Source organism: Halichoerus grypus, chromosome 12 (genome assembly GCF_964656455.1).
Source record: "Halichoerus grypus chromosome 12, mHalGry1.hap1.1, whole genome shotgun sequence".
NCBI lineage: Eukaryota > Metazoa > Chordata > Mammalia > Carnivora > Phocidae > Halichoerus > Halichoerus grypus.
Genome location: NC_135723.1, coordinates 51,405,009 through 51,429,926, shown reverse-complemented (window position 1 = coordinate 51,429,926; position 24,918 = coordinate 51,405,009). Strand labels below are relative to the sequence as shown.

The 24,918-nt window shown below is 37.8% G+C and overlaps 1 protein-coding gene across 12 annotated transcripts in view; it reads right to left on the bottom strand.

Annotated features, from left to right (window-relative positions):
- Positions 1 to 24,918, bottom strand: part of HDAC9 (histone deacetylase 9) — a 911,036-nt gene that overhangs the window by 393,116 nt on the left and 493,002 nt on the right. For 8 of the 12 annotated variants that reach the window (XM_078059344.1, XM_078059346.1, XM_078059341.1 and 5 more), the window contains 2 exons: positions 5,756 to 5,887; positions 2,410 to 2,525 (listed from right to left, as the gene is read on the bottom strand). In XM_078059344.1, coding sequence (XP_077915470.1) covers positions 2,410 to 2,525; positions 5,756 to 5,887 — 248 coding nt within the window. The remainder of the gene's footprint in view (positions 1 to 2,409; positions 2,526 to 5,755; positions 5,888 to 24,918) is intronic. The other 4 variants (XM_078059350.1, XM_078059349.1, XM_078059353.1 and 1 more) reach the window with 1 other exon arrangement.

Below are 24,918 nucleotides of genomic sequence, written 5' to 3'. Positions count from 1 at the left end.
GAACCATCTGTGACCAATTGTTCTTTTTCTGGAAACTGATTAAAGGGTCACAGAAAACTGACTAATATTGACATACAACTGCACTAACAGAAATAAAATATCTATAACCAACGATCTGAAAATCCCACTTACATTTCTGATCACAAATATATGTGAAGAACTTATCCTATCTGGCATCATGTTTTAGAAGGGATGATAAAGAAGGGAAAGAGGGACAGCAGGACTGTGAAAAACAAGAAATAGATGAAAGACCTGGAGATAATGTTGAGGCCTGAATTGTTACTCTTCAAATAGCTGAAAGCTGATCATAAGCAAGAGAACGTCTATCTCCTCTACCCATTTTCCTTGGAAAATTGAAGGAAATTTTTGAAATCTAGAATGCTTGTGTATTCTTCTAGAGAGGATTTATATTTGCTTTTCCAGACACCGAGGGGCCCTAACAAATCTGGGGCACTTTAAACCAAAATAACAGTTTGAAATTATGGAAATTTGGGCTACAACTCCATGCAAGGACTAGCTAGCTTCTAGTTAAAACTTCTCAGGGGAAATCCTGTCCCCACTCTGGTCTGCATCCGGACTTCTGGGGGTAGAGGTGAGGGACTCACCAACATAGTGTAGACATGAGCTTTTGAAATTCCAGCTTAATTTCATGTTAGATTATCCTCCTTGGTCAGTACTGAGCTTCGCCTTCTATCTCGAGTGTTGTGAGGCCCTGAAAGCCAAAACTCAAAACTGAAGTACACAGCGGCGCCTGAGTGGCTCAGTCCGGTAAGCATCTGCCTTTGGCTCAGGTCATGATCTCAGGGTCCTGGGATCAAGCCCCGCATCGGGCTCCCTCCTCAGCGGGGAGCCTGCTTCTCCCTCTCCCTCTGCCGCTCCCCCCTGTCTTTTTCTCTCTCTCTTTCTCTGTCAACTAAATAAATAAAATCTTTTTTTTTTTTTTTTAAAGATTTTATTTATTTATTCATGAGAGACAGAGAGAGAGAGAGAGACAGAGGCAGAGGGAGAAGCAGGCTCCCCGCGGAGCAGGGAGCCCGATGCGGGACTCGATCCCAGGACCCTGGGATCACGACCTGAGCCGAAGGCAGACGCCCAACCGACTGAGCCACCCAGGCGTCCCAATAAATAAAATCTTTAAAAAAAAACCCAAAAAACTGAAGTACACAAATGTCCTCAGAGCAAAAGTGACTCCACTGTTTTAAGTTCGTTACTTACCAAAAATAACCTCTGGTTTTCTGCCTTCAGTTATACTTTGGCCTGGTAATTTTACAATTTAGAAATAATTTATTATAAGTGTGTGTGTGGAATTATAGAGACCCAGATATTAGCATAATGTACAGAAGACATTTCTGTCAAGCTAACTCTCTAAAATCAACTGAGTTGTCTCAGGAAACAGCAAAGGGAGCGCCCTGTAAGTAGAAGTGTTGTAGCGCAGTCTGATAACTACACATCAGGAAAGCTCTATAGGTGATCCAAGAATCAGAGATTTGATCAGTCTCTTTCAACCCTAAGTTACCATGACGGTGTCAAATACAAGGGAAGGAACATGTTACAGTTACATATGAGAAGTTATCGTACCAGCTTTCCCTGCATAGAGCAATTCGTGGTAAGGAGGAATTATAATGACAGAAAAGAAAAACTAAGAGTTTCAGTCAATTGATGGTGTCTTCAAAACAGCTGATTCCCTGAGAATGGCTACTTAAAAATTGTTGCCTTTGCTTAGCCTAATACCAAAACTACATAGAAAAATTCTTGTTGACTCACAAAATTATTTTCCTCTATTCTTGTATCATTGGTTTCAATAAATTAGGTGTTGAAAAACAAATGTTCTTAGGGTTGACTACATACAATCAGATCAATTTCCTTTAATTATTTCATTTTTCAGAAACACAGTTCGTGCCTTATTCATCTTTACATTCCCATTGCTAGGCAAAATGACTGGCACTTAGTAGGTCCTCAGCAGATGTTTGCTCAGTGGAGCTCTACGTTCCTCAGCTGTAATACTTCAATTATTTTTTCATTACTCTCCAGGGCAAACGGATAAAACCTACTTTGCTAGGCTGTTCTTCAAGAGGTTTGCACGAAGTTGTTTTTACTTACGTATGGGTCTACTCCCGTCAGAATAACCAAGAACCAAACACAGCACTGCCAAGCTGTACAACACCTGGGCAGCATACCTTCAGTATCACTAAGAATGGTTTTCTCGAGGGTTACATTTCATTATTTCCGAACCATAACTGTCAACCAAACTGGGTAAATAAGATCACGTCTAATCCAATTCCAAACACGATAAGCTTATAAGAAAAATAACTAAGAACCAGCGGCTTTACACTTCAGAAATATCACTTTGTTTTACAGGGCTAATCAAGGATCTAATTTTTAAAAGGACCAAAACAATAAGAGTCTTACCTCAGCATGAGGAGTAGGGGGCAAAACTGAGGTGTCGTTTTCAGTAACGTTTCCAGTTGGCCCATTGTTTGGTGAGCTGGGGCCAGACCCTGGGGAGCTGCTACTGACCGAGGATTCTGGAAGACATTGTGAAGCACAAGCAGGTTCATGACAACCATACAAGGGTGAGCTTCAGCAATACTGTAAGTAACATACAGCACCGAACACTGTTCCCCCCCCACCACGGGAACAACGAGCCCCATTTCAGTCCACAAAAAGGACTGTGAAAAATTGTGAAGCACTTCTGAATTCTCCTACCACTTTTCTCCCTTTGTTTTCACTGTTAAAATTACAACACAGTACTCCATAGTTTCTAGGTAAGTAAGAACAGTTAGAGAACGTTATAGAAGCTTTTGATGAGGGGGGGAAAAAAAGACATTGGTGTAAAATTCTTAAACACATCTTTCTCGCTGCCTTTCTGTCTCTCTATTTTGCTTGCATTTTGATGAATCTGCTTTTTATCTTTGATTCTTTCTTATTTGCTTTTCTTTTAACGAGAAAAATACACAGTAAAAAATACTTCGAGGAGCTCTTTTCCCCCAGACTCCTAACTCTTGCTTTTCCTGCGTGACTAAATACTGATTTCTCATTAAAGTCTCATTTTCATATCCTCTCTTTAAAAACAAAGACAAAAAAGTTCTTTTCTTATATCTGCCTTGTCAATGTAAAGTCGTATTATTTATATCTTTGTGTGCGATATTCAGACAGAAGTATTTCCTTATGCAGAAATCGCTGCCGTGAGCACAAGAATTCCAGGTAACAAATACTTGCTGCAACAGGTTTCTACAACATGGCACTGGACCTGGGGAGGTAGGGAAGCTAGCAACTGATTTTCTGGGAACACTGAGAAAATCTCAGAAAAGAAATGAGATGGCAACTGGGGCTTGAAGAGACATAGCAGTAGTTCGCGAAATGGGGACAATGGAGAAGAAGGGAGTGGAGGGGAAGGCACGGCACGCACAGGGAAGGGCCAAGGCTTAGAGTTCTTAAACAACATGGCTTTGGTGAGAAAAGGGGGCAGAAAACTGTGGAACTTAAAAAAGAGGGAGGTGGCAAGTGGCTCCCATGTCAACTATTGGGAGGAGACGGGGCATGGGGTTTGGAAAAAGCATGCACTTGAACCCGGGAAATGGGGAAGGGAGATGCAGAGGTGTGAGAAGACCAGCAACAGCAATTTAACTGCTATATGATGCCACGATGGTCTCTGACTAGACAGTAAAAACAATTAGCATGAAGATCCAAACAGAGTTCATTCAAATTACATGAAAGCTGGCAGAGGAAGGGGGGAGGAGTGAATAAAAGGTGAATAAAGCTGTCTCTGGTAGTTCAGATCCTCCAAAGACATTGAGAATAAGTACAACATACTAGTTTAAAAAACTCTACCAAAGCGTCCACAAGTCCTAGCTCATTGACCAGATATGTGCATCTAATAAACATACAAGTCCCTCTTGGGATACACATTATTTCCTCAGATGAGGGGGGGAGTCATTATCTCACAAAATTAGGGAGAGAAAAATATGGTATTTCAAAAATAAAGAAACTTGAGTAAAACTCCGGCAAATTGTAACCCCTTTAAGTTAGAATTAATCATTACCCAGACAGGTATTGAGCAAAATTCCATTGTAATGTGGCAAGTGACGGTGGGGAAAAAGTTATGATCAAGAAGAGGTTAACAGGAAAATAGAAGAGAACATTGGGATAAATAAACATGAACTTAGATTAATCAGATTCTAAAGCAAAAACAAACAAAAAAAGCAAAGCAATATATATGGCTTTCTATTTTCTTCAAGTTTTCCCGTTATGAGGGAGCGTACTCTCTCCAATTAGAAAAATCACTTGTATCTATTTACATTAGACAATTGATATGTTCATCTTCTTCACATTCATTAACACAGATTCATTCTCCAACTCCCCAATCCCACCAAGTACCTTTATTATGAAAACTTAATTAAGATTTTTATTTACTTAAGTACAAATCTGTGTTCTGAAGGAAAAAAAAAGTCTGTAGCTCTGAATTTAGAAATGGTCCAAATAGTGATTATATTTGATATTGAAAAATAAATATAAACTTTGGTAAAGTAATATTTATTTATCTTTTTAATATTTCTTATCTGTCAAGGAAATATCTTCCAACTAATACTTTGCTTCAGATAAAATTTTTTATTAAATCTGTATTAAATTTATAAATCTGTCAGGAATGAGTAGGAGACTACCCATTTTTTTTTTCGTAAATAACCTGTCAAACGACCATGTCACATTAGTGTTCTATACTTTCCCAGTCCTACCTCCACAATCTTTTCCCTGTTGTCTCCCCAAAGCAGGCACTCTCATGGCCACAGGAGATACAGAAAACAAATCATTTTGAAAAATTATTACCCTTACCTGCTAAGGATAAGATCTGATCTTGGAAAAATGATAGCAACTGACTACACTGGCTTAAGCACAATCTTCCTTGAAAATGGAAAAAAAATGGTTGCGGATTACCACTTCTCCATGAATGTAACCGAAGGAAATGACCAAATACAATGCATATAGCTCCAAGTAGGTACTCAATAAACAGTAGTCAGTATTATTATTTTGGCTAGCCTTTTTGGTTCTTGTATCCCTAGGTCTTCTCTAATTTCAGACCAAGTACAACTGGGACCAGAAAGCTTTGTAAGACATCAGGTTGAATTTCCTAACCTGCTCACCCCACCACTAACCAGGCAGCTAAAAAAATAAGAACGCTTCCATTGGAGACTAGTGAAAATGACAGTTTCTTTCCCTTCCTAAAAGGCAATATATCCCCCTCCTGCCATAAGTCCCAGTTCACTAGTAAACACATAAAATCATTTATGAGTTCTGTAAATTTGTTGAAAAGTCAAGGTTTTGCTGTTCCACATAGTTTAATTTTCCCAGATGTATTTTGTACATTCGTGTCTGAGTATGGGGGAAGTGTTCTTCTTGGACCTCCCTCTGCTCATTTCTGATCAAATTTCATTAAAAGCTATACTCTTCTGGTTGGCATTCCTGAAACGGACTGCCTGTTTCTGAAAAGATGAAGGTGAGCTTTGGCGTTCCCTAGTTATGCCTAGATTGACACATAGTTCTGTTTTTCATTCATTTCCTGTTTAACACAGTTGGTGAATGCATGGCAAGGTTTACTGAGCTACTTGTGCGTTTTCAATATAATTTCCTTTCAAGACATGTTTCTCCTCAAAATAACTTTTAATACGCAACAGCCATATTTGTTCTACGCTATTTATTTTCATTCCTCCTACCGGCATTTTTTTTTTTTTTAGTGTATGTCTGCACAGTCCTCAATTACCTGTCACCTCAAACATTCGCTTCTTGAATGAAGTGACAACATTTCCATCCTTCCGCCTGAGTAAGGGGCTGCTTCTCCTCTCTGCCACTTTCTGTTTTAACCTGGACCGCACCTTCAAGTTGGGCTCAGAGGCTGGGGATTGAGACAAAGAAAATAGATAAAAATTAAAAAATAGAGAGCCAGTTGCTCCTGTATATAAAAAAACGGCTCACCCTTTTCCTGTTTCCTTTTCATCTCAAATCAAAATTCCAAGCATGTAAATAAGGCATTAACTCTAAATGAATTAAACAGACAAATATAGTAATTATTTTTATGAAATCTACTTCTCCAAATGGAAAGTGAAAAAGGAATAAAAATGTAAGTTTTCTACTTATTTAAGCTGACAGAACTGGGATTCCTGGGAAGTTTAATCACTAAATATGTTTGGGTCAGAGTAAGATTTATTATACGTCATTGTCAGCTCTTTTAATTCTCTCAAGGGTGAAACTCAATACCCACAAAAACAGTACCCTAATGTGATTTTAGAGACTCTGGCCTGACTTCTGGTAATAAGAAGACACCTCTGTAGCATATAATTTACGTCTAATTCTGACTCCTGGAATATTTCTTTGTCGGTAGTCTCTAACCTAAAATCCTGGGAAAATATACTCGGTATCCTAACACCAAACCAAGTAGAGTCACTATGAATAAACCTTTCTACACATTAAGTATACAATCAAGTAGAGAGAAACGGTGGCCCAGTCTCAGAATTGAAAGTTCTGAGTAAGTTTATATGTTCCAAAGTACAAATGCACATTATTCCTACGTATGTTACTATTTCTTTGGTTAAACTATTCTAAATGGTGATGCTCTGTAATTTAGTTACTATGGATTAGGTGGCTATGCAATTACACTCTAAAAGAATGGGAACATTAGATTGAGTCCCTATGTAATACAAATCAGTGATGATAATGATGATGGTGGTGGTGGGGATGATGGAAAGGGGGTTTCCAATGACAACTAGCATCGTAGAGTGATTTCTATGTCCACAACTGTTCTAAATGCTTTGTCAATATTAACTTGTTTAACCATAAAAAAAAATCCATCTGGGACAGATTCTCTTTATACTTGATTATATTAATGAAGAAACCAACACACAGAGAGGATAAGTAACTTGCCCAAGGTCTCATAGGTAAAAAGGGATGACACCATGATCTGCACCTAGATAATCTAGCTCAAGTCTATTCTTCTAAATACTGAAAATATTGCTCCTCCACCTTTCCTTGTGTATGAACACCATAACAATTATAAACCGTTTCCCAAAGAATTCCTAATCATCTATATCAGATAAAATGTTATCATGCAGCTAGAATTTTTGATCAGTGAAAATGTTTTCTTTGAAGGAATTTTTATCTTTGCCTGACTGCAAAGGGTATCAAAGTAGAACTTACAATCTTTTCTTTCTCTTCTTGTCTGTTTTTATGTTTAGACTTCAAATATCTATACTTTAGTTTTGTCTTTGTTCTTTTCTGTTTCTCTTCTCTGCAGCTTTACCTTGGACTGAGAACCCCTACATTCTAGGCTTACTTGGAATAAGCTAGGTGAAACAGGAACTTGAAAGACATATTCAATTATGAAAAATAAAACAAGTCAAATTTTTGGTGTTGTACACCTGATTTAATGGCTGAAAACGGTGAAAAAGGGCAGCTTGAAAATACTGCAAAGTGGAACATGGAGTGGGCAGAGAGCAAGACTAAGAACAAGAAGCTCAATGTCTGGAGCTCTGAAATGTATCACTTTCTGGGCCCCCACCTTGAGGCAAAGAAGGTGAACAGTTTGGGCAAAGGACTGAGGACCTTCCAGACCTTCCAGGAGTGTCAACCCACTGTATCTTAGTGGAGAAGTCCGAATCTGTATGACTAGCATCTGATTCACCCAGGATTAAAGGGAGAAAATGGAACTGTATTAATTCACTTAGATTTGTTTCCCTGTATATATTTATTTTAAAATTCCTTTAAAAACCCCAGTTTTTGTCTCAAAAGCTGTCAGTTAGTAAATACACTCATCTGAAACCTAGAAAGGAAGAAATGAGGAATCCCTATGTGCTAACTATATTGGGTTTCCACCATAGCCCTGGTTATAACCCAAAGACAAAAATCACAGATTCTTAGACTTCGATCTAGACGTGCCTTTATGATGAAATTTAAAGTATTAGATGCTACCGACCAGCTGTCCAGAAAGTAAATCAATTGATTAATCACTTTAAAAGATGGGGTAGAGAAAGTGTACTATGTTTTCTGTGGGAAAAGGTGAAGCTGAGTCTACTTCCCAACTATGGGATCTTCAGTGAGACTCTAGTGTTTTCTGAGCCTGACTCTTCACTTGTGAAACATGAAAATCTAACACCTTCTTTGAGTTATGGCCATCGAATTAGATACCTGAAAATAACTGTGAAGATCTGGGTGAATGCAAAAGGGAAGAAATGGTTTCTGGAATTTTAATTATTGCTATTCCTGCTAAGGGTTGCATGGCTAGGAGTGACAGAGCTAGGACTGGGCCCCAAATCCCCTGGTTCTCAGTCCAGTCCTCCTCCCTCTCCTCACACATTGCACCAGCTGGGGCCGAGTTTCTGCAATCAAGACAGAAATGTGCCAAAAGCTTGGAAAAACAGCATATGCCATTTAAACATTCTACATGAAACCTAGAATTCCATAAGCTTTTTAGGAAAAAATGACTTTTTAGGTCAGCACATAGCTTTCATTCTTATGTTTGTCTGTTGGAGAATGGGCTGGATACAGAGTTCTTAAATTTCTTTCAAAGGTCAACACAAAAAAAGTGAACACCAGACTAGGAATGAGAATTGGGTTCTGGTCCTGTATCTATCAGCTACTAAAGTCAGTAACCTTGAATAATTCATAGTCTCACTGAATGTCCGTTCATTTACACAAATCAGCTATAGATTACTAGTAGTGCATGGAGGGCATTGGCTTTGGGTGAATTACTTTGTTTCTTTAAATCTCAGTTTTTCATGTTAAATTGGGGACAGTTTTTCCTTTTCTTGTTTTCTTTTCTTTTTTCCTCCATTTGTCCCAATGGATTCCATTTGTCTTCTGTGTCTGAGCCCATAGGGCTAAATCCTGGAGTTGCATCACTTCAGTCCTTTGCTGGTTGGATTTCATTTGGGCTCACCTACTGGTAGGACTTTTTAGTAACAAAGGATTAAGGAGGAAGGAGGAGCCAGGGTACTTTTTGCTCTCTCTGCTATAGTATTGCTTTGTCTCTTCCTGACTTCATTTCCCTCTAGAGGCTTCTCCATGGTTCCAGCTTTCCCAGCACACCAGAACATTATTTCCTCTCCTTACTTTTTCATCCCTCAGGGTGAGAATGTCTTCTTACTATTGCTATTTTCTGGGTGCCTCAACACCTCTAAGCAGTTGTAAGTAGTCCTTTCAAAAAAGTCTATGACCAATACCGTGTAGGTCTTATTTCCTACCAAGGCTCCGATTCACAAAGTCCCACATTTTTGTGAAGTTATTGTAGTATCAAGTGAAATAATGTCTAATAGAGGATAAACCAGTGGTTCTCAGTCAGGGAAGATTTTGACATCATGGGACAACTGGCAGTGTCTGGAGACATTTCTGATGGTCAGTGTGGGATACACCTATTGGAATCTAGTGGGTAGAAGCCAGGGATGCTGCTAAACATCCTATAATGCACAGGACAGCCCTACAACAAAGAATTATCTGGACTCAAATGTCAGTATTGCCAAGTGTGAGAAACCCTGGGGTAAGCAATCAGTAAATGGCAGTTGTTAATGACTGTGCTACACAGAGATGATCAAAGGAGATAATACTATCTGTTAGCAATTCTTAGGATGTAGAAGATTAAAAGAAATAGAAGATTATCAGAAATCAGGGAGTACTATAAGTTGCCTGAAAATATTCAATATTCAATATTTCAATATATTTTATACTTAGAAATTTATTTGTAAGCGATTTTTAAAGATTTATTTATTTATTTGAGAAAGAGAGAGAGAGTGCGTGAGTGAGGGGAGACGGACAGAAGGAGAGGGAGACAGAATCCTCAAGTAGACTCCCTGCCAAGCTCAGAGCCTGGACACGGGACTCAATCCCAAGACCCCAAGACCATGACCTGAGCTGAAATCAAGAGTCAGACACACTCAACCAACTAAGACCCAGGTGCCCCTATTTGAAAATATTTTTAATATCACTGGTATTTCTAAAGAAAGCAAAACAAGTCAACTTCATGCAGAAAGATGTAATTCTCAATTTTCAGAAGGATACTATTTGGGGCATTGTGGTATTTTTATCTTTATTAGTTGAGGACATAGCTTTTTAAAAACTAGGAATCATTAATATTCTGTAAGTGCAACAGAAATTTATTTTTTCAAAATATACAATACACAGCTTTTCTAAGTAAAGGTCCATATCCACTGGTTCTAATAAAAACTTTTGTCTGTATTTCAACACTGGTTTTGAACCACCAGAGACCTTAGTATCTCAGCAGTGAGGGTGAAGGATGGAATGATAGATAACCATCATTTAGTCCTTGCAATGCTTTATAAACTCACTTCTAATATTTCAGAAGCCCACACACCAAAGCTCAGCATGATATATACCCAAGGAGTAGAATTAATGACCTATTGTGCTGACTCAGTTTGCAGTTAGAGTTAATTCCATTTTTAATGCTCTCGTCTCCCCAAAGGCTGAAGATTTCCATTCCAGTGACTTACTAATGGGATGTTAATCCTCAAGAGCCCAGAAAGAGATCACTAACTGGGGAGACATTCTGCTTGTATCTCAATGTATTTCATGCCTAGTTGCACTAATTGCCTTTCTATTTTTACTCCACACCCATCACTCTCTACATCTCAATTAATCACAGAAACAGAAGGCAAGCTTTTTAGTGTGTGTGCCCATCTGAATGCATTTGTCTGCTGAATGAAAACCTTGCATGAAAAATTGATTATCATCATTTAAATGAAAACAATCAATATTAAAATAAAGAGGACAGACCTGAAAGTTTTTGCTCTTTTCATTTCAAAGAAATTAAGAAGGGAACAAAAGGAAACAGAAAACATGTGCAAGATGCCTCACGAGCTAAATGTATTTCAACTCTTTCTCCTCCTACTGATGTCCATGGTGCAGCGTGAACTCAGGCATGGCAGGGTAGGAGCACAACCAACGGGAAAGAAATAGGGGAGTTAGGTAGCAGAAGCCCAGGTTAAATAGTTAGGATTCCAACAGTAAGTGACAAGGCCCAGACTTGTCATTGCACTGAGAGATTGCTGTGAGTGTGGGGGTGTCATTTTTGCACATGTACACATACATACAGACATGAAAAGTATTTTTTGCTGAAGCAAAGAGGTCTCTGACACCAAAAAGACCAGACTCAGATCTCAATGCTAACTTTTCATGGACTAATTGCAACCCTGTGGAGTTGTTTGATCTCCGCGAATCATTTCATCATGTGTTACAGAGCAGTAATGATGCCTACCATACAGACATCATGGTGGGAAATTAAAGGGGTGGCATAAAGTGCTTAGCTCAACTGGCTGGCTGTCACAAAAAAAATCGTCCAATAGATAGATGTTGAATAAATGAATGTTTAATGTAGTCTATATATAAGACTAAGGAACTTTTATTAAAACAAAACAAAACAAAATGAATTTAAAAAGTAGAAGGACAGAGAGCTACAACTGGTTCACTGCCTTTGCCTAATGCAATGTTACCTATAGAAACAACAAAAATGGCAATAACCCTTTTCTGATCTTTTACTCAGTGTATTTAAAACCCTCTCTTTCTTCAGGGCACCTGAGCGGCTCTGCCAATTAAGCGTCTGCCTTCAGCTCAGGTCATGATCCCGGGGTCCTGGGATAGAGCCCCACATTGAGCCCTGCAAGGGGCTCCTTGCTCAGCAGGGAGCCTGCTTCTCCCTCTCCCTCTGCTGCTCCCCCTGCTTGTGCTCTCTTGCTCTCTCTGGCTCATGCTCTCTCTCAAATAAATAAATAAAACCTTAAAAAAAAAAAACCACCACCACCCTCTTTTGTTGGTAATTGACTCCACGTATTTTCCTTAGGTTTTTTTTTTTAACTTCCCTGTTTATAATTACTTATTCTATTTAGTTTTCTGTCTTAAATACATTACCTTCTACTACAAATGACTGCCTACTGTGTGCATTTTGTCTCTGTTCACTTTTAATCCTAAATTATGAATATTCTTTCCACCAATAATTTAGACAAAAGTTCAATAGAAGTTCTTCACTCTCATTGGAAATGATCGTAAGGACAAAAGGAAGACATTTCCGTTGAGTAATGGTCAATAATACTCTTAATTAAGATAATTATCAATCAAAATTTAGTACTAGATTAATAAATGTATCTTTACACTAATGAATATCTGAGATATTCAACAATTTTACCTGCAGTGCACGTTTAGCACTATAATCACAGGGGAAGCTGGGGGCTCTGGTGCCAACTTCAGATTCCTTCCCTGGTATTGTTACTCTTCCCTGGTATACCAGGTATCTGTGGATTCGTCCACCCAGCCTCTCTCTCTCCTGAATTTCTCCTGCTCTCACCCACCCACAGGGCCACCTTAGGAGCTGCCATATTCCAACACTCTGTCACTTAGAACCAAGCATCTAAAATGTGTCATTCATTCACTCTCTTTTGAATGTCCTTTAGGAAGATGAGGTTTCCTGAGTCACTTCTCCCTTTCAGGCTAACTCTGTTAGGAATCCATGCCATGTGTGAACTGTTAACAATTAAGTAATCATTACAATTATGAAAAGACACTTTGGAGACACAGAAAATTCTCTAATCTAGTTGATCTAAAGATACAGGTTACTCTAATTAAAAGTTTTCATAATTAGACAAAATGTATTTTCAAAGTTAGCATTCAGAATAATACTACAAATCTAACACAACTTATGCTTTTTTGGCTCAGGTAATATGGATCTTTAATGTTATGAGTCATATCTTGTACATTTTGGTATCAGGGAACAAAATTTCTAATCTAACTCTAATTATAACCATTTAACAAAATGTAATTCATATATACAAGTTAAAAAAAAATCATCTCTTTGGTAATTTTGGCTTCTAGTACGTAGTCACATTTATGGTAATTTATGAATGCAATTTCCTGGATAAATTATAATACTTTTCTTTTTGATTCAGAAATACTTTTGTAGACATCTATCCATCTCCTTATTGAGAATATACCAAATATATTTATTAAAAAAGGATTATTCTTTTTCAAAAAGCATATTGGTAAATGTTACTCACATTACTCAATTTACAGTGTGGTCTTCTCAAGTGTTTCTTTTATAATAACATTTATTGCTGTCTTCTGATTATGTAGATCATACATGTTCAATATTTTTAGAAATGGGACAAATTGGGTTTAGCCTGCTAACAAGTTTCTTTTGTGTTTTGTACATAAAAGTGTTTGAAAATGAGAATCAAATTATATTTATGATCATATACTGTTTGTTCACTTAATAATGTGTTATGAGTCTTTTCATGGGCAATTATATATTCTTTAAAATGATTCCATTGGGGCGCCTGGTTGGCTCAGTTTGCTAAGTGTCTGCCTTCAGCTCAGGTCATGATCTCAGGGTCCTGGGATAGAGCCCTGCGCCAGGGCTCCCTCCCTGCTCAGCAGAGAGTCAGCTTCTCCTTCTCCCTCTGCTCCTCCCCTCCCCTCTGCTCATGCTCTCTCTCTTTCTCAAGTAAATAAAATCTTTTAAAAAAATTTAAAAATTAAATGATTCCATTTATTCTGTTTTCACTTAAAAATCTATTATGAATCTTTTCCCAAGCAGTTACACATTCTTTTAAAAATACATTATATGGCTGTACCATATACTATTTAGTCACATTTACATGTGAGTATGCAATATTTTATTTAAACATATGAAAACTGGATGTTCAGGTGATCTACAGTACTGCTTTGAAAGACAGCACAGTGGCACACATCATTGTGAATCTATATGAGCATTTGTGAGTATTTCCTTCCATCATTTGACATGGGAATTTAATTCTTAGGTTCCTCACAGTTGAAAACAACAACAACCTTGTTATGATTAGAAAAATGCTAATGGACATACAGGGCAAAGAGTATTGCCAAGTCCTAGGAAGCCAGCTCAGAGCAGCATGGGAAAATAATCTATAGAAGTCCTGGGAAAACAGGAATGTGGTCTAGAATGGCAGGGTTCTTAGCTCTGGGTGGGCATTTTCCCTCGGTATTCAGGGATGCTTCACCTGTGAGCCGGAGCGGGCACTTCTAAAGCTCCAAGGCCCATGACAGGACACTCAGTTTCCCTCTAAGAGCAGTACTCTAATGCTGAATCCTGTACCCTTTTTCACACCAGTGTTTCCCCCATGTGCCTGGTGCTCAGCTGGCTTAGTCAGCACTTAGTAGGAATTTACTGAATGAATAAATGGATATACAGATTGCTACTCAGATTGCTAGATTGTTTTTTTTTTTAATACTAGGACAAACAGAGGAGGAAATAATTTCTTTGAATTTTTAGGACATTTAAAGTACAAATTCCCATTTTTAACAGATACTTTAATCAAACAATACAATTCTGGACAGAAACAAATTATAATAAGTTATAAAATATTTCATCACTTTTTATACTTAAAATGAAATCTATTTAGTTGGTTCCATTGTTTAATGCCATTTAATTAAGAGTTATTGAACAACAATATTGAGACCCTAGGCAGCAAGTTCCATGAGGGCTGGGAATGGGTCTAGTTATATTTCATTGCTTATTTAGCACTTCTGTTATACCTACTACATAGAATAAACCCATTAGTTATTTATTGAATGAATGAATCAGTGAATGTGAAAAAGGGGGTGTTAAGTGCTGAGGCAACTGCCTCACTGATATAAAATAGAGAGCCTTTGTCTCCCAGGTATTCATGGTCTTGCAAAAATGAGTGAAAGACTAACGGGGATCAATGCCATATGGTAAGTATAAGCAGCATGTGGCTGAAAGGCAGGGAAGGGGGGATCCTGCGGACTAAATGAGATTCTGACAGGCAGAGGTGGGAGGGAACCTCGTCCAGGGGAAGGTACAGGCAAATTCAAGGAATAAAGATTAAATATGCTAACAAGGTGGGGAAGGGATACTAAGTGGAAGGTAAGACTTCAAAGAAATGTCAAGCAAAATTTAGCTAAATTATGCAATAGTAAGAGAGGCTATTCAATCTGTATCTTCAAACTCCCTCTCTGTGTCTCTCTCTTCTTAGCACGTAGCCATGTTCGCATCTTTCCCATTCAAATAAAAATAAGCCCTCCTGAGATATAAATATTATTAGCTACTGTCTGTATTTATACTTTAATTCACAGTCAAGGCTGGTGTTTTGTTTTTTTTTGAGTAGCCTCACACCTGCCACCACTTCCTAGCCTCAAACCACTGCAATATGGCTCTAACCTTCCCTGTTTCACTGAAATTACTCTACCACACATAGCGCTCAGAAAAGTAAATGTAATAATTTTCTGTCTATTCTCAGTACTTAGCAACTACACAGACTCATGGTGAGTCTCAATAAACAGTTGCTGAATGCATAAATGCATGCTTGCATATATCCAAGCATGAAAGGAAACTTAATTAAAGGCTGGGTTTCAAATAGTTGAGAAGAGAACTAGCTGAACTTCAACTTTTCTAATTTCTAAGAATTTCTTGACGTTGAATGTTATGGCAAGAGGTCTTATAGATCAGATGTGGAATGCAAAAGGAATTTCATTTTTCTGGCAGGCACCAAAAATAACATGTTTTGGATTCAAGGAAATCATATCCCCTACAGCCTAGAATACCTTCATATATATCTAGACATATGTATCTAGGATACTTTCTTTTATATGCTTTAATTTTTCAAGTATAAATTATTTACCCAAGTAAAGACAAATTTTGAAAATCTGTATTTTGAAAATACAGCAAAATGCTGAGTTATCATTTCAATAAAACAAGCTAGATTAGGAGCATATTCAGTCTTCTTCAATCCAGTTTCTAATAAAGTTTATAACAAAGTCTTAATTCTGAACTAGTATTTCACAACTTAAACAATGTTCTACTTTGGGGGGAATCTGAATTTACAGATATATTTACCTCTTTTTTATTTAAAGGCTTCTTTAGTTTTAAAATTCTACTCTTATAAATAAAAATTCAGAATAAATCATTCAATTCTGTTAAGATTCTTTCAGTCATGAACTAATTCTGTCTATGCATGAAAAAAAATTATACCATGTACTTTACAGTTTTATTTACTTCCTTTATTAGATGTATCTTTCATATATTCTCTCAAACAGAAGTATCATGAAGAGTAGTTTCATGTGTGATGTAAAACTTTTTAACATACTTTCGACCCAGACACTTCGTAAGAGCTTCATGGGTAAACACAGATGTGAACTGATTTCGTGACAGGGTAAGGACCGTCTTGGAGGGTGAGATCTGCACTGGGGCAGCCCAATATTTGACAGGGACACAACTTCTCCCAGAAAACAACCTCATAGTCAAGACTATATGGTCCAGAAATTAATACGTATCACCTAATAACTCCTTGAGTATCACCATAAATCTAACCTTTTTTGTACTTGTGCTCTCAGCATGAACCTTACTTAGTCACATTCATAAGAGTCTGGTATTGGATTTGGATCAAGTATTACTCAATGTCTTTATGCTTCAATTTTCTTGCCTGCAAATGTGGGCAATAATATTCATTCCCTTGACTTTAGAGAGTTCAGAAATACTGAAGAGAATGATATATGGTAAATATAGTGATATCACTGTCTAATCTTAGATGCTGTAAACCTTATCTGAAAATATTCAGTTTATTCTCTTAAAACTATAAAATCATTGTCTAGCTTGTTACTTCATTTGTTTCATTTCCTTCTGACATACCCAGTTTATAGCCATCCAAAAGCAGTCAGTCTCTTTCCTAAAAAATATTACTGTGAATTAAATTCTTAAAAATTTTCATAAAGGGGGCGTCTGGGTGGCTCAATCATCAAGCGTCTGCCTTCTGCTCAGGTCATGATCCCAGGGTCCTAGGATTGAGCCCCACATTGGGCTTCCTGCTCAGCAGGAAGCCTGCTTCCTCCTCTGCCCCTCCTCCTGCTTGTGTTCCCTCTCTTGCTGTATCTATCTGTCAGATGAATAAATAAAAAAAATCTTAGAAAAAAAAATTTTCATAAAGAATTTTCCTATATTTTTGAATACCTAAGGAGATGTATACTAGCTCCTATTTTACTCTATATATTTATTTATTCATATAAGATAAATTTATTCAGTGACTATTATGAGCTCTCTGAAGATGGTTGGGATAGAATAATAAAACAAGCCATAGATATTATCCTGAAAGATTTCTCAGCTAAGTAGAGAATTTTAATTTTAATACAGACACAAAGACATGTCCAGGTGTGTTTGGGCATATACCTATTTGGAATAAGGAATGCAGTGAGTGTGTAGGGTAGCCTGGTGGGTGACGGAAAGGCACCAAGAGAAGCATCACAGAGGGGAAGTACATAATAGCTGAGCATTTACAGAAAACTATGAGCTATTCAAGCATACGCTTTAGGAAAAGCAAGGACCATTTGGAAAATCAGGTATGAATGGCTTGTATGAGTGTGAAGCAGAAAAGACTTTTCATAAGATTGCAACTTGTTTGGTCCTGCTGGGGCAAATGATAGGAGAAGGTAGAGGGGAGACAGGTAGGAGAGGAGGTTAGGGCAGGAGGGAAGAGGGAGGAGGACAAAATTTGTGAATGCCACGTAAGGACTTCAGCCGTGAAAGTGATAGAAGAGGTATTACGTGATTCTTAAGTAGGAGGGTAGGAAAACTAGATTTAAAATTTAAAAGACAGAGGCTTGACTGGACAAGAGGATGCTGGAGTCCGAGAATGGTCAATAACTGGAATGGGCACTGAACTGCAACAGAAGGCATGATGAGAGAGCGGAGGTTGAAGAGCCAGTGATGGCAGAAGGATCCCTGATGAGATAAAGGAGAACCAGTTGCCCAGTGGGTCTCCAGCTTCCTGGATTAGATCTACAAGGAAGGTGGTTCCATTAGTCTCCTCATTGTTCAGTGTAGTGTAAGTACCTTTCTGGTCAATCTTGTCATTCTCATATATATTTTTTTAGTGTTTAAATACTATTATTTGGAACTGTTATCTGCTTCAATATAATTTCAAGTCTTCAGGTGTAATCACTAGTATATTTGGCCCTTCAAAACCCCAGGGGCACCTGGGTGGCTCAGTTGGTCGGGCGGCTGCCTTCGACTCGGGTCATGATCCCAGGGTCCTGGGATCAAGCCCCACGTCCGGCTCCTTGCTCGGCGGGGAGCCTGCTTCTCCCCTGCCTGCCACTCCCCCTGCTTGTGCTTGCTCTCTCCCTCCCTCTCTCTCTCTAAAACAAAAACAAAAACAAACAAACAAAATAACCCCTGAAACACAGCCAGTTGCCATAGATCAACAGCACCACTGATCAGCACCAACTTCTGATCAACAGGAGTTTGTCCTTCAGGCAGCTCAAACGTTACCTTGCTTCCTGTTCTTTTCCTGTTTCAAAACCTTCCAAGTCATTTGGGCAGGTCTTGTTATTAATTACTTCCCTTTGCAAATTTTGATTTTGTGAACTTTGTGGTTTGGGAATGTTCTTGGTAATTCACTTCTGCCTCAACGGAATTCAGAGCTTTATTATCTTTATTACAGATTTTCTCTGCAATCCCTATTTATAAGAAAACACTATTATCCATTTCAGACTGATGTAAAAGGCAGTATTTTGCCTCTGGATATATTAAGGTCACCCAAGAACCCTTCTCTAGACAAACCTTCAGTTAAACACCTTCTATTAGCCAACTTTCTCTGGATGACTATCTGGCTGAATAAATAGACCTCAAACTTCAAGTAAAATGGTGAAGAAGTAGTAAGTCAAAGGATTCTGTAGCAAACATCATCCTAATAAAATCTCTAAGTTGTGGTAGGCAGAAAAACGCCTCCTTAGCCAAGGTATCTAGGTCCTATTCTCCAGAATGTGTGACTGTTATTTTACATGGTAAAGAAAAAAATTAAGGTTGCAGATGGACTTAAGGTTGCTAATCAGTTCATTTAAAGAGAAGGAGATTATTCTGGATTGTCCAGGTGGGCCCAGGATAATCACAAGTATCTTTTGAAATACCAAAAAGAAAAACGAAATAAGACAAAAAAAAAAAAAAAAAAAGAGAGAGAGAGAGAGGAGTGAGCACCAGAGCAATGCAGTTCAAGACTCAACTCGTCACTGCTGGCTTTGAAGCTGGAAGCGGGCCACAAGCTAGAGAATGCAGGCAGCCCCCAGCAGCTGCAATCAGCACAGACATGGAACTGTCCCTAGAGCCTCCAGGAAGGAACACAGACCTGCTGACACCCAGAGAGATCCATTTTGGACTTCTGACCTCCAGTACAGTAAGATCATAAATATGTGTGTTTTAAGCAACTAAGTTTATGATAACTTATTATAGGAGCCATAGGAAGCCAATACAGTAGTCTAATGAATTCCAACGTTGGCACTGTTTTGGAAGTCTGAATATTCTCAAGTACTGGTCCTGACTAGATCGGGGTTTACTGTGCTATATTTTTATGGCATTATTTTTAGGTAGGGAAGTCAGATATGAAAAGAAAATTTTTAATGATAGATGCCCATCCCTTAGCAAACTACCAGGACCATCATTTACTTGAAATTAGTATTTACTATTTTTTTTTAAAGATTTTATCTATTTGTCAGAGAGAGAGCACAAACCAGGGGGGAGCGGCAGGCAGAGAGGAAAAGAAGCAGACTCTCCACTGAGCAGGGAGCCTGATGTGGGACAGGGTCCCAGGACCCTGGGATCATGACTGAGCCGAAGTCAGACGCTTACCTGACTGAGCCACCCAAGCGTCCCTAGTATTTACTATTTTATCAGATTTAATTTTCTATAAAAGGTAAAGGCTTTATTAATAGATTTTCTTACTTGTGAGAAGATCCGAAGGAGAAAAAAGGGCAAAAATAAGAGCTTTTTTCTTTAAATGTTTTCTGTTAAAGATCCATAAGGGTGTAAGTTAAGGATCATTTCTTTTAACCCTAAAATGCTAAGAGTATTTTGTACCTATTAAATAGCCATGATAAGCAAGCAATTTCTAAAACTCACTCAAGTGGGAACATTTTACTTTTTTTCTTTACAGATTCCATTTGAGATATTAAATTATTAAGCCCAATAACAACTGTAGGATAAGGCCCATTCCTAAGAATAATTTCCCTTTTTTAGTACAATATAAGTTAAAGGAATGAAAACAGTTTAAACCTCTAATTAGCCAGTTTCAAAATGTAGTTAATTAAAATATTTTTGCCTTTATATATGATCTTCATGGTATGAGATACAATTCCAGTCTCCTACAACTTAATCAGCTGAATATAAAATGTAACGTTCCATCTGGTAAATCAATTTAACAGACATAATTGTGCCCCACCATAACTCAGTAAGACACTGAGGAAAACCATTGAAATGCTATTTCCTTTTCTTTAGAAGAGAATTATGTACAATTTCAGCATGCTTTGCATTTCTAAAAGTTAAAGTCAACAGGGAGGTATCACTCTCCTTTACATGAGTTTCCCATGAGAAAATCAACAGCAAAGTAGAAAGCCTGTGCTGTTATTCCTGAAACACTCCATAATACTAACTTGGCTTTAACCAGAACATATTATTTGGCAGCTAAAACCTTTAATTAGAGTTGTGGTTTGAACAGATTTTCACTGAATTTATGTTCTATCAGGGCTCAAAGAACAGCATTGTTTTCCTTACCAGTTTATCCTATTTCAGGTGGTTTAAATGTTGTACTTCAGCTAAGAGTAGGGGAAAAAAAACGAGAATGTTGCTGATTCTCATTTAATTGGTTTTAATTATGATTCGACATTTCTGAAGGAGAACTAATAGCAGTCAGACATGAAGAGAAGGATGAGACACTCCCTTTAACAATTACTACCTGAGCACTTATTCTGTGCAAAGTTGTACAGTAGGTATTAGGGAAGGAGAAATTATTGAACTAAAAAGATGATTCCTGCTTTTAAAAAAAGAGCAGGTAGGGCAAAGGTCTTCACTTAGTGATGGACTGGACAAGAGGGGAAAAAAGACGATGAAGCCAAGGGAAATCTTATGGTCAAATCTGCAGAGGTTTTAGCAGAATCCAGGAAATCAGGACATGGCTTGAGGTAGAAGACGGGAGGGTCAACTTTTAAACCCAGGAAGTGACAATAAGAGCAGGACACCTTGGGAATGTCAGCCTGGAGTCTGTGGAAAGGTTGAGAATTAGAGATGTAGATTTCTACCACAAATGGAAAGACTTAAAGGAAAAAATGAAGATGGTCCAGGATCAGTCTGATCATTGTATGAATGAGGAAGCTGAGTTAAATGCCATTATCAGAAGTACCCACTGATTAGAACAAATAAGAACTAGTTAGAATGAATAAGAACTAGAATTAAAGCCTTTAATGGAGTGATGATATTTAAAACATGGGAAAATGAAAACTATGGAACACGACACAGAGAGGAGACAGGTCAACTTGGGAAATCCCCTTTCGTGGGCGGCAGGCATAAAGGGTGTAGGAATGGAAACAGAGAGATGCAGAGGAATGGAAGAGCAGCATATAAAATTTAACTTTAAAGGAGAAAGCGTAAGAGTTGGTCAATGGGGTCAAAAACCATAAAAGAGAGGAAAAAAAAAAAAAACCCTAAGAAGAATCCACTAATTTAGGGATTTGTAAGTCACTGGTGTCCTATGAGAATACTGACAAAGAAGAGAAAAAAGAGCTAAATCAGAGGATACACGTATCTGTGACATCATAACCTAGCCAAATAATTAAGGCAGAATAGATGCTCAGTAAGTGCTATTCTGAACTCAACTGTACAGGTAATGATGGAACAGACTCAAATTTTGACAACAAAAAGGGGGAGGGAAAAACTAGAACAACTACAGTGAATTTTTTTTTTAAAGATTTTATTTATTTATTTGACAGAGAGAGAGATAGCGAGAGAGGGAACACAAGCAAGGGGAGTGGGAGAGGGAGAAACAGGCTTCCCGCAGAGCACGGAGCCCGATGCGGGGCTCAATCCCAGGAACCTGGGATCACGACCTGAGCCAAAGGCCAGACGCTTAACGACTGAGCCACCCAGGCACCCCTACAGTGAATTTTTATTTCTTCCAGTCATGGCTTCTTCTCATTTGCCAGTATCTCCATCCCTTTCCTTAAGGTATATTTTCCTGTGTTCTCATGTCATCCATCCCTAGGATTTACTCAGTTACCACCTCTGGATTTTATCGTTTATTTACAAACAAGCAAAAGGTATTAGGATGTTTTCAATACCTATCCTTGAAATAGCCGAACTTTCATTTCTCTTCTTGCCTTCTGCAGCACAGAGCTCTTCATCCTTGAGTTCTCCACCTCTTTACACCTTCTTTCCTTCCCTCCGTCCTCCCTGAGCTTGCTTTTTTTTTAATTTAAATTCAATTAGCCGAGGTATAGTACACATCATTAGTTTTTTATATAATGATCAATGATTCATTAGTTGAATATAACACCCAGTGCTCATCATATCAGGTGCCCTCTTTAATTCCCATTAACCAGTTACTATTTCTCTCATTCTCTAAATATTCATATGCATATCCTCTCTTCCCCTTACCCCTGCTCTCTCTCTTACACACACACACACACACACACACTTTCTCTTCTAAATGGCTCAAAATGCCTGAAACTTACTAAGTTTTCTGTGAGACTCCAAGAAAACTCCAATTCTGAAATTTCAGTCAGTTTATTGTTATCTTTCCTTTGTACATCATATTCCTCCTATCTTTCATCAGTATAATCAAAACACAAATCATTAACTTTGTTCTCAACATCTTTATATCAATTGGTTTTATCATTTTTCCATCCTGGTGAAATCTACAGTCATAGGCTAATACCCACACATTTTGGTGTCAGAAAGATTGGAATTCAAATTCTACTTCTGTTGTTTACTAGCTGGGTGACCTCGAATTTAAAAGCTGAGTATTTATTTTTCTTTTTACAGAAGTGATTTAGCTAAGCTCTCTGCTTTCCATTCTTTTCTTTCATTTGGATCTGGATACAATAACCCAGATCTATCTTTCCAAAGCTTTTCTTGTTTCATGTTACTCTCACACACGAAAATGCACTGCACTGACTTCTTGGGTCCTCTTCTTACACCAAGCTTCAAGAGAGAGAGAATTCCTACAAACTGAGTCTCACAGGGGCTTGCATCATCTGGTACTACCTCATCTGGCAAAAGCTTCCCCCAATGGTGGCAAAAATAAGTCGGCCACCTTCAGATGCTCACTCCTGATCATGCCTCTGTGCTTCTCCCCGACTCTCAACCTAACCATTGCCTCAGATACGCTGTGAACACATTCTCTCCACTAAGACTTCCCTCCATACTCTAGCCTTCACTCCTTGCTTATAGAAGTCTAAAACACGTTAAAAACTTCAAAACATTATCCTTTTAATCACATAATAGTCTATATCCGTATCAAATCTTTTGGGGAATAAAATGGGTAATTATTTTAAAAAACAATCGAATGCATAAACAGACATGCCTTCTCTTTGTATTTATTACATGTGTCTTCACAAATAGAACAGTTATGAAGGCAGAAAATTTGTTTAATAGAGCATCAGAGTCAAAAAGAGCATAATACCAAGTGATAACAGGAACAAGGACAGCATTTTTGGAGTTTTTTAAAGTATAAATTTTATGCTTTCATAAATTACAAAATCTGTGAATTCGGGCATTTATCTTTAGTAATATTTCACTATTAGCATTTGCACACTCAAGAAATGTCATGTATGACCAGTATTTCAGGGTTCTTTTTCCTGTTCCTGAGAAGAATGCAGTGGCAACCTTGTAATTTAGTTATTCATGTTATGCCACCTTTAAAGGAATTTGAAGATTTTCTCAAGAAATGACATAAATAAAACAGGCAAATTTTTAAAAAATAAAGTTACCCACCATAGATTAGTGTCTACCGATAATAGGTATTTCCTTTCTTTCTTTTTAGAGATTTTAGTTATTTATTTGAGAGAGAGTGAGCGAGAGAGAGAGAGGACACAAGTGGGGGGGGAGGGACAGCAGGAGAAGGAGAAACAGACTCCCTGCTGAGCAAGGAGCCTAACTCCGGGCTCAATCTCAGGACCCCAGGATCATGACCTGAGCTGAAGGCAGACACTTAACCAACTGAGCCACCCAGGCACCCCTCTAAAATTCTGAACCCTACTCATCACTAGACTAAAGTTAAATTATAATCGGTACAATCTAAGTTGTTATAATTCACTACTTTTATTAGGATGAATCAATGTGGTACTATAAATAAAATCTTTATAACTTTAGCATAATTGCCTTTTTCAATGATACCAGCCAGATACCACTTATTTATGTATAAAACATATGGACTGAAAGGCCAGGTTCTGAAATAAAACTCACTGTCCTCAAACCCAGCACTGCACTTCAACCTGGCATTACACTCACCCATGGAAATAAAAAGAGAACTGAGTAAAATTACTGACCTCTCTATGACTGTTCCCTTGTCTAGAAAACTAGTGAAAAACAATGAGATATATTTCAAGGGTTACTGTATGGAATCACTAAGATATATAGATAAGATGCTTACAATGGTATCTTGCACATAGTGACTAATGTTATCTATTACTACCATATAAATCTAACGAACTGTTAACATTAATTCCCTTCAAAATTATCATTTAATAAACATATTTTTAAAACATGTGTAAATTATTCCTGCCAGTAGTAATCTCAAAATCCGTGAGTTACCCACTTAGCCCTTACCAACTATCACAGCAAGGTAATTTGCTGCTCTCTTGTTTGTGTTTTACTGTGGAGCAACACAGAGTCTGAAGGAGGTAAACATCATCACCATGTAATTAATCATTATGCTCCTCTTGATATTACATCCTGTATTCCAAAAATGATTTATATCACAAAGTTCTCAGTGCCTTTCTCTGGCAAATATTCATTTCATAAGCCTTGCAGAGTCATCCTCCATAGTATTTTGCAAAATGAGGGATATGATATGAATCTATTGTGTTGTAACCAGCATTTTAAAATAAAATAGATAAAATAGT